The 13,914-nt window shown below is 42.6% G+C and overlaps 1 protein-coding gene across 1 annotated transcript in view; it reads right to left on the reverse strand.

Moving 5' to 3' along the window:
• The window catches only part of dpy19l3 (dpy-19 like C-mannosyltransferase 3), a 78,073-nt gene that overhangs the window by 17,157 nt on the left and 47,002 nt on the right, over positions 1-13,914 (reverse strand). Inside the window, exon 13 of the mRNA XM_080186917.1 lies at positions 4,077-4,199. Within this exon, the coding sequence (XP_080043043.1) occupies positions 4,077-4,199 (123 nt within the window). The remainder of the gene's footprint in view (positions 1-4,076; positions 4,200-13,914) is intronic.

Consider the following 13,914-nt stretch of genomic DNA (forward strand, 5'->3'; position numbering starts at 1 on the left):
CTCAGGCTTGTCAGTGCAAATTGTGCTCTCTGGATTTTGAGCATGCACCGCCATTCCCGCAAACAGAGGGAGGGTGCAGGCTCAAAATTGTCTCCATAGCTTCTGATTATACAAACTGTGAAAACTAATGTAAACTGTGGAAACTAATGCCTGACTCTCCAACGCAGGTCAAGGGTATGATGGAATAGTCTCCGCTTGCCTGGATGAGTGCAGTTCTAACAACAGGAGAAAGCGTTCCTCTTGACTGGGACCTGAAATTAAATATTCATTCTATCTACCACCAGCATTATAGTGACTTGCCAAGGCTCCTTCAGCAACATTTTCTAAACCCACAACATCAACTGCCTAGAAAGACAATGATGTGGGTATGCCGGCGTTGGACTGGCGTAAACACAGTAAAAAGTCTGACAACACCAGGTTTTAGTCCAACCTATTTATTTGATAATATACTCGCAAGCTTTCGAGGGGTTACCCTCTTCGTCAGGTGAATGGAGAGTTCTGGCCTCAGACAGAGCATATAAAGCACAGACAGTTTAGAGATTACTGATTAAAATGCGAATCCTTACACCTAACCTGCTGTTCAAGACCTGAAGTGGCTGATAATGTGAGTGGTAGGAGCACTGATCACAGTTTAAAGAGATGTGTATTGTCTCCAGACAGTACAGTAAGTGAGGTTTTGCAAACCCAGGCAAGTCACGGGGGTTACAGATAGTGCGACATGAACCCAAGATCCCTGTTGAGACCGTCCTCATGTGTGCGGAACTTGGCTATCAGTCTCTGCTCAGCGACTCTGCGCTGTCGTGTGTTGTGAAGGCCGCCTTGGAGAATGCTTACCCGAAGGTCAGAGGCTGAATGCCCGTGACCACTGAAGTGTTCGCCAACAGGAAGGGAACAGTCTTGCCTGGTGACTGTCGAGCGATGTTCATTCATCCGTTGTCGTAGCGTCTGCATGGTCTCCCCAATGTACCATGCTTCGGGACATCCTTTCTTGCAACGTATCAGGTAGACAATGTTGGCCGAGTTGCAAGAGTATTTACCATGTACCTGGTGGATGGTATTCTCACGTGTGATGATGGTATCCATGTCGATGATCCGGCATGTCTTGCAGAGGTTGCTGTGACAGGGTTGTGTGGTATTGTGGTCACTGTTCCGCACACATGAGGACGGTCTCAACAGGGATCTTGGGTTCATGTCGCACTATCTGTAACCCCCGTGACTTGCCTGGGTTTGCAAAACCTCACTTACTGTACTGTCTGGAGACAATACACATCTCTTTAAACTGTGATCAGTGCTCCTACCACTCACATTATCAGCCACTTCAGGTCTTGAACAGCAGGTTAGGTGTAAGGATTCGCATTTTAATCAGTAATCTCTAAACTGTCTGTGCTTTATATGCTCTGTCTGAGGCCAGAACTCTCCATTCACCTGACGAAGAGGGTAACCCCTCGAAAGCTTGCGAGTATATTATCAAATAAATAGGTTGGACTAAAACCTGGTGTTGTCAGACTTTTTAGAAAGACAATGGCAGAAGGCACATGAAAAGCTGCAAGTTCATTTCCAAGTCATCCACCATTCTAACCTGGCAATATATTTCAGTTTCTTCATTATTGCTGGGTCAAAATCCTGGGACTTTCTACCAAACAGCGTTATGGGAAAACCTACACCATATGTACTGCAGCAGTTTAAAAAGGCAACTAACCACCATCTTACAAAGGGCATTTAGGTGTAGGCTACGAATGCCCCTTGCTAAAGTTTCTGTAACATTTGCAATTAATTACAATGCATTATATTAATGGCAATGTTATCAAGTCCATCAGCCGTGGCTCAGTCAGTAGCTAGCTGTATAAATGCAAGTTTATTTTTTATTTTGACATGAAAATATGGACCAATTATCCAAACAGTAAAATTGTAGTAGCAAATATCTCAGCTATCCAAAAATATGTACTAGAATGAAAAAATGGTGATCAAAACTCTATACAGGTTGTGCATAATTTATCGAAAACTCTTGCTGCTCAGATTCGGATTTCATCTCATTTCAGTTTTTAGATACCACATATAGGCTTCCTTGCACTACAATGGCCGAAGTCTAGGCTAGAAGTCTAAAGTAAATAAAATGACTAGAAAAGAAAGATGTACCATTGAATAATAAATAGAATACCTGTAATAAATTCCCACCTATGGTGCCATCCGCGATTCCACTTGTAGGAGAGGACTTGTAGATAAACAGTGAAGACAAACCTTCCCGTTGGGTGTGGTAAGCTTGGGTCATGTCAGTTCACGTCAGAGACTTTTCATGCTAAAGGTCAGGGGTTGTCAGCCAGGTTCGTGTCTGCTCAGGTCACAGACTTCCCATAGTAAAGGTCAATGAGGCTCAAAAATTGTGTGGTTTCTGGATGTGTTCAGCATCCAGATTTACAGATAAAGGACACTCAACCTGTATTCTCAGTAATGGTTTCTATTTCATTTGGAGTCATGTTACAGAAAGAATTAGGATCAAAGTGCATTTACATTGGGCATTATTTGTATTATTTCACTGTAAAAATGAAGGGGTCATTCCAACATTATTAAAATTGAAACTTGGCACTGTTAATCTTTCAAAATCACATGTCTATTACCATGCAAGTGTATTTGTTAGATTTATAACATTTACAATGGGGATGTTAGTGAAATGACAGAGCAAAAAGGAGTGGGAAATGCACAAGGGCCCAGAACTGGACGAATCTAGAATTCTTGGAGGGTTGTAGGGCTGGAGAATGGTGTCAGGGTAGGGAATATAAAGGCATGAAGAACTTTGAACATGAGAATATAATTTTAAAAGAGTCATTGGTAGACCCAGAGATACTGTAGAACACATCCAGAAACCACACTATTTTTGAACTTCATTGACCTTTACCATGGGAAGTCTGTGACCTGAACTGAAATGACCCGAGCTTACCACACCCAACCTTTAGCACGGGAAGGTTTGTCTTCAATGTTTATCTGCGAGTCCTCTCCTACAATAGAATTGCCAGTGGCACCACAGGTGGGAGTTTATTACAGGTACCCTGTAGATCAGTGAACACAGGATTGATAATGTGTGCAGGGTCTGACGCAGATTGGGATGCAGGCAATAGAATTTTGGTTGATCTCAAGGTTATAGAGGATGAAAGATGGGAAGCTAGTCAAGAATGCATAGGAACAGTCAAATCCAGAAGTAACAGTGTAGATGAGGGTTTCAGCAGCATACAAGTTGGTGCAAGGTTAGAGAAAGGTGATGGTAAGAAGGATGAAGTACAATGTCTTGTTGATGGAGAGAATAGGAGGTCAAAAGTTCAAATAAGACAAGGTTTTGAATAATCTGATTTAGTTTGAAACATTGGCCATTGAAGAAAATGGATTCAATTGAGGAGGAACTTCACTTATTTCACTTATTAAATTCTTATTGAATGGCGGGGCAGGCTCGAAGGGCTGGATGGCCTACTCCTGCTCCTATTTCTTATGTTATGTTCTATTCAATGTTTAATTAGGAAAGTTATGGCTCATCCAGGTCTGAATGGAAAAGAGAAACAAAAAAGAAAATAGAAATATCAGGCTAGGATCTGGAGTGAAAATCAAAACGTGCAAAGAAATGGACACATGGAAATTCAGATTACACAAATATGGCAAAGATTTAGGGTAGAAATGTTTTGATTGTAGATGTAGACAGGGAGAGTCAGTAAGAGAGGTTCCACAAAGGGATGAAGTCGATTTACAGATTGCAGCACCAATCTGGAAAACTGGTCAACTAATATCTGTGATTGGTGACAGATGTTGAGGGAAGTCAATCTGGTGATCATATATTAAGTTTACTATACATAGGTATCTATTCGGATATCTCTGCATATATACATTAATCTACATGTGAACACATTAATGTACTAATTTACCACAGAGTATAGAATTTGGGATACTAAAAATGAATTTGGAAAATAGGTTTCTCGTGCAACTAACTTGCTAATATATCTAGCTGTACTTACGTATTCTAGTTATAACTCTGTTAACCTTCAGAAACAATAAATGTCAATAAGGCATTGGGCCAATGTCATAGGTTATAATACCTCATTGTGCTTAAAGCCAGCAGACCAAATAACACATTGTGTATTAAATTGTAAGCCATGTCTGGTCTCAGCATTATTGTATTCTCTTCTTTAATGGACGTGCTCTGGCATGATGAATAGCTACTGCAGTTGGGGAGAAAATCACAGTTAAAGAGGAAGAAAGCTGTGTTTCGATAAATAAGCATTCTGCTTACAATGATATCAACTCAAAAAATTGAATTATTTCTATATCATTAACATCTGATCTTAATACCTTTAGAAAAGAAACCAAAAAAGTTTGTGCTGCTTTGCAAGTTTCAGAAACCATATAATCATAACCCACAAGGAGAGTAGAGCTCAAAGTATTAAATAAATACTGTATAGAGTGCACCTCAGAAACAAATCATACAGAAAAGTGTCGGAACATTGGAAAGTATCGGATTGGAAAGCTCTGTTTCTGCACTTCATCTGACAGAAGCGCCCCCAAAAAACCAATCTCAAATATCTTTCCAATTCTCCCAGAGCCAATTTAAATCTGATGTATTCGCTAAAATCAGTGTTCAGGAAAATCCATTTTTTATCCCAGAAACTGGACTGAGAAATCTAGCAGGTTTAGAGTACATTGGGGCAATCACTAATTGCGAGATCTGGGATAAACCTAAGGGGTAGTTTTCAGCTGGTCAGCACGCTGGGGTGGGAGGTAGAATTTAATCCACGATATTGCAAGAACGAGGCAACTAAGAGACACCAGATGGGAGAAGTGGAAGATTAAACACAGCAAAAAGTCCTTCAAGTTGCTGACCCGGAAGGCCGGCAGAGCCCCACCAGAAGTGGCTGCTGCTGAGGCAACAAGAAAATGTGATATCTTGAGACACCCTTGGAACAGTGAGCATGAAGTAAATTTTTATGTGGGCTAAGCAGGAAGGGATCAGAGAATAGAGGGAATTGCCTCCACCAGCAGCACTGGGGTGTCATTTGCTACAAGTGACTCCCTAATTCTCCATGGAGCCTCTGGGCAGCTCTCAGTTATAAATGAATATCATTTCATATTAAAATTTTAAAAACCGTTGAAGTTACCTGCCCTGTTTCTGTGTCCATTCAGCCAATTTTCCCTAACGCATTTATCCAATTTAATCTTGAAGGTTGACAGAGCTTTTGCCTCAACCCTGGAAGTGAAATCCAGAGCCTCACATCTTTGTGTGGAGAAGTTTCTCTTTTTCTCTGTTCTAAATTGCTTATGTGCAATCTCATATTCAAGGTTTGTACTAAATAAAAGTTGTTTAATTAAGTTGTTTTGTAGCCATGACGACAGTTTTAAGCATATTCCCAAACTGGAAAATACACTTAACATGCATATTTATTTATACATTCACCAAAGCTTTGTAAGTCTTTCCCTTTCAACAATATTTGGAGACCTCATGTGAATTTATTATACACAGCAGATTTGAAAGGTCACAGGCATGAAATGTTAACTGGTTCTCTCTTCACAGATGCAACCTGCTGAGTATTTCTAGAATTTTCCAATTTCATTTCAGATTTAATTTATCCACAATATTTTGTTTTTATACTAATATCTAAGTCACTGTTGATTCTCTTGCAGGAATGTCCAACTTGATGTTCTGCTCTTCTCTCCGACAGGAGTTTAACTTGTCTCTTTCACATTGTTCAGTTTCTTGCTATCTAGTTTGCTTCTCAGATCAGGTGTCGACCAGAACTAATTTCCATAGCCAAATCTCCTTGTTTAGCAACTGTCTCTGGCTTCATCTTATTCCATGTGGATTCCAACTAAAATTCTACCATTTGTTATGGTGCCCATGGAGACTGAAACTTTTTAAAAGAAAGGAATTCCCACAATTCCTACAGAAAGAAACTGATTGAAAAGGTTTCATTTTTTCAAACCTTTACTGTAACAAACAAACTAAAATCAACATAGATCAAATATTAACTATCAGGCAACTGATACATCAAAATAAAGGAAAAGGTACATTTGCATTCACTAACTAACACAATCAAACTTTGACTGATGAAACATGTTAACTCTACATCACGCTTCTGGTAAATACATAGTGTTAAAGAAACAGTCTCAAAATCATCCCCCACTCTTTGGTAATTTCACCTCTCAACAACTTACTGTTCCCTAAAACTTCAAGGGCACCATTCAGTTAGCACCCTTTGTTTTGAACAAAAACTGAACCCATGAAAGCATCTCACTTGGTCTTGAGTGCAAGCAGATTTCCTTGCTTTACAATAGTAGCAGCTTTCCTTCTCACTGTTGCCTGACTCTCAGGAGCAGCTTTTCTTCTGTTCTACAAGTTTCTGTGAAAGGTTCCAAAAAACTGCTACTAGACACCTCTTCCCATGGCAATCTGAGATCACACGAACAAGGGAGTTGAAGGGAAGGAAGAAATTCAAAGCAGGGAAAGTGGAGTTGAGGCCACAATCAAATCGGCCATGACCATAGTACAGCTGGCTCAAGGGGCTGAAGAGCCCACACCTGGTCCTAATTTGTAAGCTTGTATTTATGTGCACATTTCTCAGATCTGAGGTGTGTTCCAGGAATTCACCATATCCCTTTTCAATATTCTGTTTTAAGTTAAAGGGGTATTTTAATACATAGTCATCTTGCAAAGTTCAGCATTCATGATGCTTTGGAACCATCCATGATGATATGCTCAAAACCTGTTACCTTTCTAACTTTCTCTAGTTCTGATGGAAGGTCACAGAAATGAAAATGTGTCTCTATCCACATATGCCACCAGGCATGCCGAACATATCCAGCATTTTTTATTTTTATTGCACCATATCTGAGTGTGGCTTGTAGATTTTCGACCAACAGGTACAAGCAATCTTTGATTTCTTCAAAGTTGTTGGGAATTTTGTTGAGGATACGGATGTGCACAATGAGACATGTGTTGCTGACATTGTTCAATTTGGGAAATACCTCTATATTTTAGGTTTAGTTAGCTTGATCTCTTTTAAATAATGTATTATTATTGGAAAATATCAACTAGTTTACCTAGCATCTTCTTCATTCTTTGTGCCCAATCACCTTTCTCATTAAATTTCCATTTTGGAAGTCTTAGAAGGCTCCCTTAGTGCCAGGGGTGTGGATGGGGCAGAGTTTGTAAGGAGCACCAGGAGGGCTTCTTGAAACGGTATGTAGATAGTCCAAATAGGGAAGGGGCCATACAACCTAGTATTGGAGCATGACCCCAGCTAGGTGATTGATGTTTCAGTAGGGGAGCAGTTCGGGAACAGTGACCACAATTCAGTAAGCTTTCAGGTACTGATGGATAAAGATAAGTGTAGTCCTCAAGTTGAGGTGCTATATTGGGGGAAAGCTAATTACAACAATATTAGGCAGGAACTGAAGAATATAGATTGGGGACAGATGTTTGAGGGCAAATCAACATCTGGCATGTGGGAGGCTTTCAAATTGATAGGGATTCAGGACTGGTACATTCTTGTAAGGATGAAGGATAAGTATGGCAAGTTTTGGGAACCTTGGATAATGAGAGATATTGTGAGCCTAGTCAAAGAGAAAAAGGAAGAATTTGTCAAAGTTAGGAAGCTGAGAACACACGAAGCAAGTATGGGATACAAGGAAAGTAGAAAGAAACTTCAGCAAGGAGTAAGGAGGGCTAAAAAGGGTCACGTAAAAGCATTGGCCAGTGGGATTAAGGAAAATCCCGGAGTTTTATACATATATAAAGAGCAAGAGGGTAGCCAGGGAGAGGGTTGGCCCATCCAAGGGCAAGGGAGGGAATCTATGTGTGGAGCCAGAAGAAATGGGTCAGATATTAAATGAGTACTTTGCGTCAGTATTCACCAAAGAGGACTTGGTGGATGATGAGTCTGGTAAAAGATGTGCAGATAGTTTGAGTCATGTTGAGATCAAAACGTAGGTGGTATTGGGGTTCTTGAGAAACATTAAGGTAGACAAGTCCCCAAGGCCTGATGGGATATACCCCAGATTACTGAGAAAGGCAAGGGAGGAAATTGTCGGGGCCTTGAGAGAAATCTTTGTATCCTCACTGGCTATAGGGAAGGTCCCAGAGGATTGGAGAATAGCCAAAGTTGTTCCTTTGTTTAAGAAAGGTAGCAAGAATAATCCAGGTAATTACAGGCCGGTGAGCCTTACATCAGTTGTACAGAAATTATTGGAGAGGATTCTTTGAGACAGGATTTATTCTCACTAATATGTCCCACTGGATGTATTAGTGAGAGGCAACATGGTTTTGTGAAGGGGAAGTTATGTCTCACGAACTTGATGAAGTTTTTCGAGGAAGTGACGAAGGTGATTGATGAGGGTAGGAGAATAGATGTTGTCTACATGGACTTCAGTGAGGGCTTTGACAAGGTCCCTCATAGCAGACTGGTGCAGAAGATGAAGTCGCATTGGATCGGGGTGAGCTGATAAGGTGGACACAAAACTGGCTCTGTCAAAGAAGACAGAGGATAACAGTGGAAGGGTGCGTTTCTGAATAGAGGGCTGTGACAAGTGGCATTCTCCAGGCATCAGTGCTGGGACCTTTGCTGTTTGTAATATATATAAATGATTTGGAGGTATTTGTAGTTTTTTTTTTCTTACCTTTATAAGTACTTACCTCTGGGTATCGGCCTCATTGTTCCTGTGGAGCAGCATGGAGAGGCAGCAATTTTTGGGCGTGTGTGGAGGTCGCGATTGAGGTAAATTTTCTTTTTAAAATTTTTAACTTTTCGTTTCTAGTTAAAGTTGCGAGCAGCGGTGGTTTTTTTTTTCTTTTTTTAAAATTAGTTAGAAACCGGAAGTCGTCACTAGGAGGCTTACCGGTATTTGTGGTTTTTTTTGCGTCACTCTGACCCTATAAATTGGTACAGAGAGGATACCCGATCCTCTACACAGGTAGAGAATCCCACCCTCCCCCCTCCTCTAACCTAATAATAAGTGTGTGGGAAGTTTTTTTTTCCTCCTGGAAATTGTTTCAGAGATGGCAGTTCAGGCAGTAAGCTGCACCTCCTGCGGTATGTACGTGGTGAGGGACACCAGTAGTGTTTCTGCTGATCTTACCTGCAGGAAGTGTGTACGCTTGCAGCTTCTGGAGGAGCGTGTTAAGGAGCTGGAGATGGAATTGGAGGAACTCCGGATAATTCGGGAGGTTGAGGTGGACATTGATAGGAGTTACAAGGAGATAGTCACTCCTAAAGATGAGTCTTGGGTAACTGCTAGGAAGAGGGGTAAGAAGCAATTGGGGAGACAATCCCCTAGGGCTGTTCCCCTCCAAAGTAAGTTTTCTGTCCTGGAGGCTACAGTTGAGGAGGAATCAACTGGAGATAGCCAAAGGGAGCAGGTCTCTGGAGGTGAGCCTGTTGTGAAGGCTCAGGTGGATAGGAGAAGTAAAAGATTGGGCCTGGTGATTGGGGACTCCACAGTTAGGGGGACAAATAGGAGAGTCAGCAGTAATGGTAGGGACTCAGGGCTGGTGTGTTGCCTCCCAGGGGCTGGGGTCCGGGATGTTTCAGAGAGGGTGTTCAGGACTCTTAAGGGAGAGGGGAGTCAGCCCCAAGTCATAGTTCATGTGGGGACGCATGACATAGGGAGGATAAGGGAAGGGGATATTAAGCAGAAATTTATGGAGTTGCGGTGGAAACAAGGCCAAGTCAGACAGAGTGGTTATCTCGGGACTCTTGCCTGTGCCACGGGGTCGTTTAGAGCGGTACAGAGAGAGGGAAAGTTTGAACTCGTGGCTGAGGGGATGGTGCAGGAGGGAGGGGTTCAGGTTCTTGAACAATTGGGGCTCATTCTGGGGAAGGTGGGACCTCTACAAGAATGATGGTCTACACCTGAATCAGAGGGGAACCAATATCTTGGGGGGAAAAATTGCAAAGGCTATGCAGGGGGGTTTAAACTGATTCAGAGGGGGGGTGGGATCCTGAGTAGCAGGGATGAAAGTGAGGGGGGCATAGATGGGGACTGCCATGCACGGCATCATGGGGGTGGAGCAGAGCATGGTTTGAAATGCGTATACTTTAATGCGAGGAGTATTCACAATAAGGTGGATGAACTTGCAGCGTGGATCAGTACCTGGAACTTTGATGTTGTGGCCATTTCAGAGACTTGGATAGAGCAGGGTCAGGAATGGTTGTTGCAGGTCCCGGGGTTCAAATGCTTCAGTCGGAGTAGAGAAGGAGGTAGAAGGGGGGGAGGGGTAGCATTATTAGTCAAGGATTGTATCACAGTGTCAGAGAAGAAGTTTGATGAGGACTTGTCTGTTGAGGTAGTACGGGCTGAGATTAGAAATAGGAGAGGAGAGTTCACCCTGTTGGGAGTCTTTTATAGACCTCCTAAAAGTTCTAGAGAGGTTGAGGAAAGGATTGCGGAAATGATCCTGGATAGGAGTGAAAGTAATAGGGTAATTGTTATGGGGGACTTTAACTTTACTAATATTGATTGGAATAGCTATAGCTCTAGCTCATTAGAGGGGTCAGTTTTTGCACAAAGCGTGCAGGATGGTTTTTTGACTCAGTATGTAGATAGACCAACTAGAGGTGAGGCTATATTGGATTTGGTGCTGGGAAATGAGCCAGACCAGGTGTTAGACTTGGAAGTTGGTGTGCATTTTAGTGATAGTGACCACAATTCGGTTTCATTCACCTTAGTGATGGAAAGGGATAGGCATGAACCTCGGGACAGTAGTTTTAGCTGGGGGAAGGGTAATTATGAGGCTATTAGGAGAGAATTAGGAAGCATAGGTTGGACTAGGAGACTACAGGGGCTGGGAACGTCCGAAATGTGGAGTTTATTCAAGGAGCAGCTACTGCGAGTCCTTGATATGTATGTCCCTGTCAGGCAAGGAGGAAATGGTCGAGCAAGGGAACCGTGGTGCACTAAAAAAGTTGATTCCCTATTTAAAAGGAAAAAGGAGGCTTATGTCAGGATGAGACTTGAGGGCTCAGGTAGTGCACTGGAAAGCTTTAGATTGGCTAAGAGGGAGTTAAAGAGTGAGTTAAGAAGAGCTAAAAGAGGACACGAGAAGACTTTGGCTGATAGGATTAAGGAGAATCCTAAGGCGTTCTATAGATATGTTAAGAACAGAAGATTGGTTAGGGCAAGATTAGGGCCAGTTAGAGACAGCAGTGGGAAGTTATGTGTGGAACCGGAAGAGATTGGAGAGGCATTGAACCAATATTTCTCCTCGGTATTCACGTAGGGAGACATAAATGTAGCTGTGGAGAACACTGGGTTACAGGGTTGTAAACTGGATAGTATTGCAGTTGATAAGGAGGATGTGCTAGATATTCTTGAGGGTTTGAAAATAGATAAGTCCCCTGGGCCGGACAGGATTTACCCTAGGATTCTCTGGGAGGCAAGAGAGGCGATTGCAGAGCCTCTGGCTCTGATCTTCAGGTCGTCGTTGGTCACAGGTATAGTGCCAGAAGATTGGAGGATAGCGAACGTTGTCCCATTGTTTAAGAAGGGGAACAGAGACTTCCCCGGGAATTATAGACCGGTGAGTCTTACTTCTGTTGTGGGCAAAGTTTTAGAAAAAATTATTAGGGATAGGATTTATAGTTATTTAGAGAGTAATGAATTGATTGGATCTAGTCAGCACGGTTTTGTGAAGGGTAGGTCGTGCCTTACTAACCTTATTGAGTTTTTTGAGAGAGTGACCAAAGAGGTGGATGGGGGTAAGGCAGTTGACGTGGTATATATGGACTTTAGTAAGGCGTTTGATAAGGTTCACCATGGAAGGCTTCTGTAGAAAATGCAGATGTATGGGATTGAGGGTGATTTAGTTAACTGAATCAGAAATTGGCTAGCAGATAGGAGACAGAGGGTGGTGGTTGATGGTAAGTATTCGTCATGGAGTTCGGTTACAAGTGGTATGCCTCAGGGATCTGTTTTGGGGCCACTGCTGTTTGTAATTTTTATAAATGATCTGGATGAGGGTACAGTTGGGTGGATCAGTAAATTTGCTGATGACACCAAAGTCGGAGGAGTGATAGATAGTGAAGAGGGGTGTCATAGTTTACAGAGAGACTTGGACAAGTTGCAGAGCTGGGCCGAGAGGTGGCAGATGGAGTTTAATGCGGAAAAGTGTGAGGTAATTCACTTTGGCAGGAATAACAGATGTGTAGAGTATAGGGCTAACGGTAGGACTCTGAATAGTGTTGATGAACAGAGGGATCTAGGTGTATGTGTACATAGATCCCTGAAAGTTGGGAATCAAGTAGATAAGGTTGTTAGGAAGGCATACGGTGTCTTGGCGCTTATTGGTAGGGGGATTGAATTTAGGAGCCGCAACGTCATGTTGCAACTGTACAAAACTCTGGTGTGTCCGCACTTGGAGTATTGTGTGCAGTTCTGGTCCCCACATTATAGGAAGGATGTGGAGGCTTTGGAGAGGGTGCAGAGGAGGTTTACCAGGATGTCGCCTGGTATGGAGGGAAGGTCCTATGAGGAGAGACTGAGGGATTTGAGGTTGTTTTCGTTAGAAAGAAGGCGGCTAAGAGGGGACCTTATTGAAACATATAAGATGATTAGAGGTTTAGATAGGGTGGACAGTGATAGCCTTTTTCCTCGGATGGAGAATGCTAGCACGAGGGGGCATAGCTTTAAATTAAGGGGTGGTAGTTATAGGACGGATGTCAGAGGTAGGTTCTTTACCCAGAGGGTGGTGAGGGATTGGAATGCCCTGCCTGCTGCAGTTGTAAATGCGCCTAGTTTGGGGGCATTTAAGAGATCCGTGGATAGGTTTATGGATGGAAAGGGATTGGTTTAGGTTAGAGGGTCATTGCTTTTTTAATTGGTCGGCGCAACATCGTGGGCTGAAGGGCCTGTTCTGCGCTGTAATGTTCTATGTTCTATGAAAATGTAACTGGTTTGTTTAGTAAGTTGGCGGACGACACAAAGGTTGATGGATTTGCGGAAAGCGATGACAACCATCAGAGGATACAGCAGGATATAGACCAGTTGGAAACTTGGGTGGAGATGGCTGGTGGAGTTTAATCCAGACAAATGTGAGGTAATGCATTTTGGAAGGTCTAATACAGGTAGGAAATATGTGGTAAATGGCAGAACCCTTAAAAGTATTGACAAGCAAAGGGATCTAGGTGTACAGGTACACAGGTCACTGAAAGTGGCAATGCAGAAGAAAGTAGTCAAGAAGGCATACGGCATGCTTGCCTTCATTGGCTGGGGCATTGAGTTTAAAAATTGGCAAGTCATGTTGCAGCTTTATAGAACCTTAGTTAGGCTGCACTTGTAATATACTTTGCGTCAGTGTTCACGAAGGAGAGGGGCTTGATGTCTGGTAGTGTCTTGGAGGGAGCTGCAGACCAGTTGAAGGAAATATCCATTAAGAGGGAGGAAGTGTTAGGGTTTTTAGGTAGCATTAAAACTGATAAATCTCCGGGGCCTGATGGCACTTATCCTAGGCTGCTTAGGGAGGAGAGAGATGAAACTGTGGGCCTCTTGACGCAAATCCTTGTCTCTTCTTTGGACACAGGTGAGGTCCCAGAGGACTGGAGGATAGCGAACATGGCACCGTCGTTTAAAAAGGGTAGTAGGGATAAGCCTGGTAATTATAGGCCGGTGAGTTTGACGTCAGTGGTAGGGAAGTTGTTGGAGAGGATTCTTAGAGATAGGATGTATATGCATTTAGACCGTTGCGATCTGATTAGGGATACGCAACATGGCTTTGTTAAGGGGAAGTCGTGCCTTACGAATCTAGTAGAATTTTTTGAGGAGGTGACAAAAACGGTCAACGAAGGACGAGCTGTTGATGTTGTCTATATGGATTTCAGTAAGGCGTTTGACAAAGTCCCTCATGGTAGGTTAAGGCTCATGGAATACAAGGACAGGTATCTAGGTGGATTG

Source organism: Carcharhinus amblyrhynchos, chromosome 4, assembly GCF_965287045.1.
Source record: "Carcharhinus amblyrhynchos chromosome 4, sCarAmb.v2.hapA, whole genome shotgun sequence".
Lineage (NCBI taxonomy): Eukaryota > Metazoa > Chordata > Chondrichthyes > Carcharhiniformes > Carcharhinidae > Carcharhinus > Carcharhinus amblyrhynchos.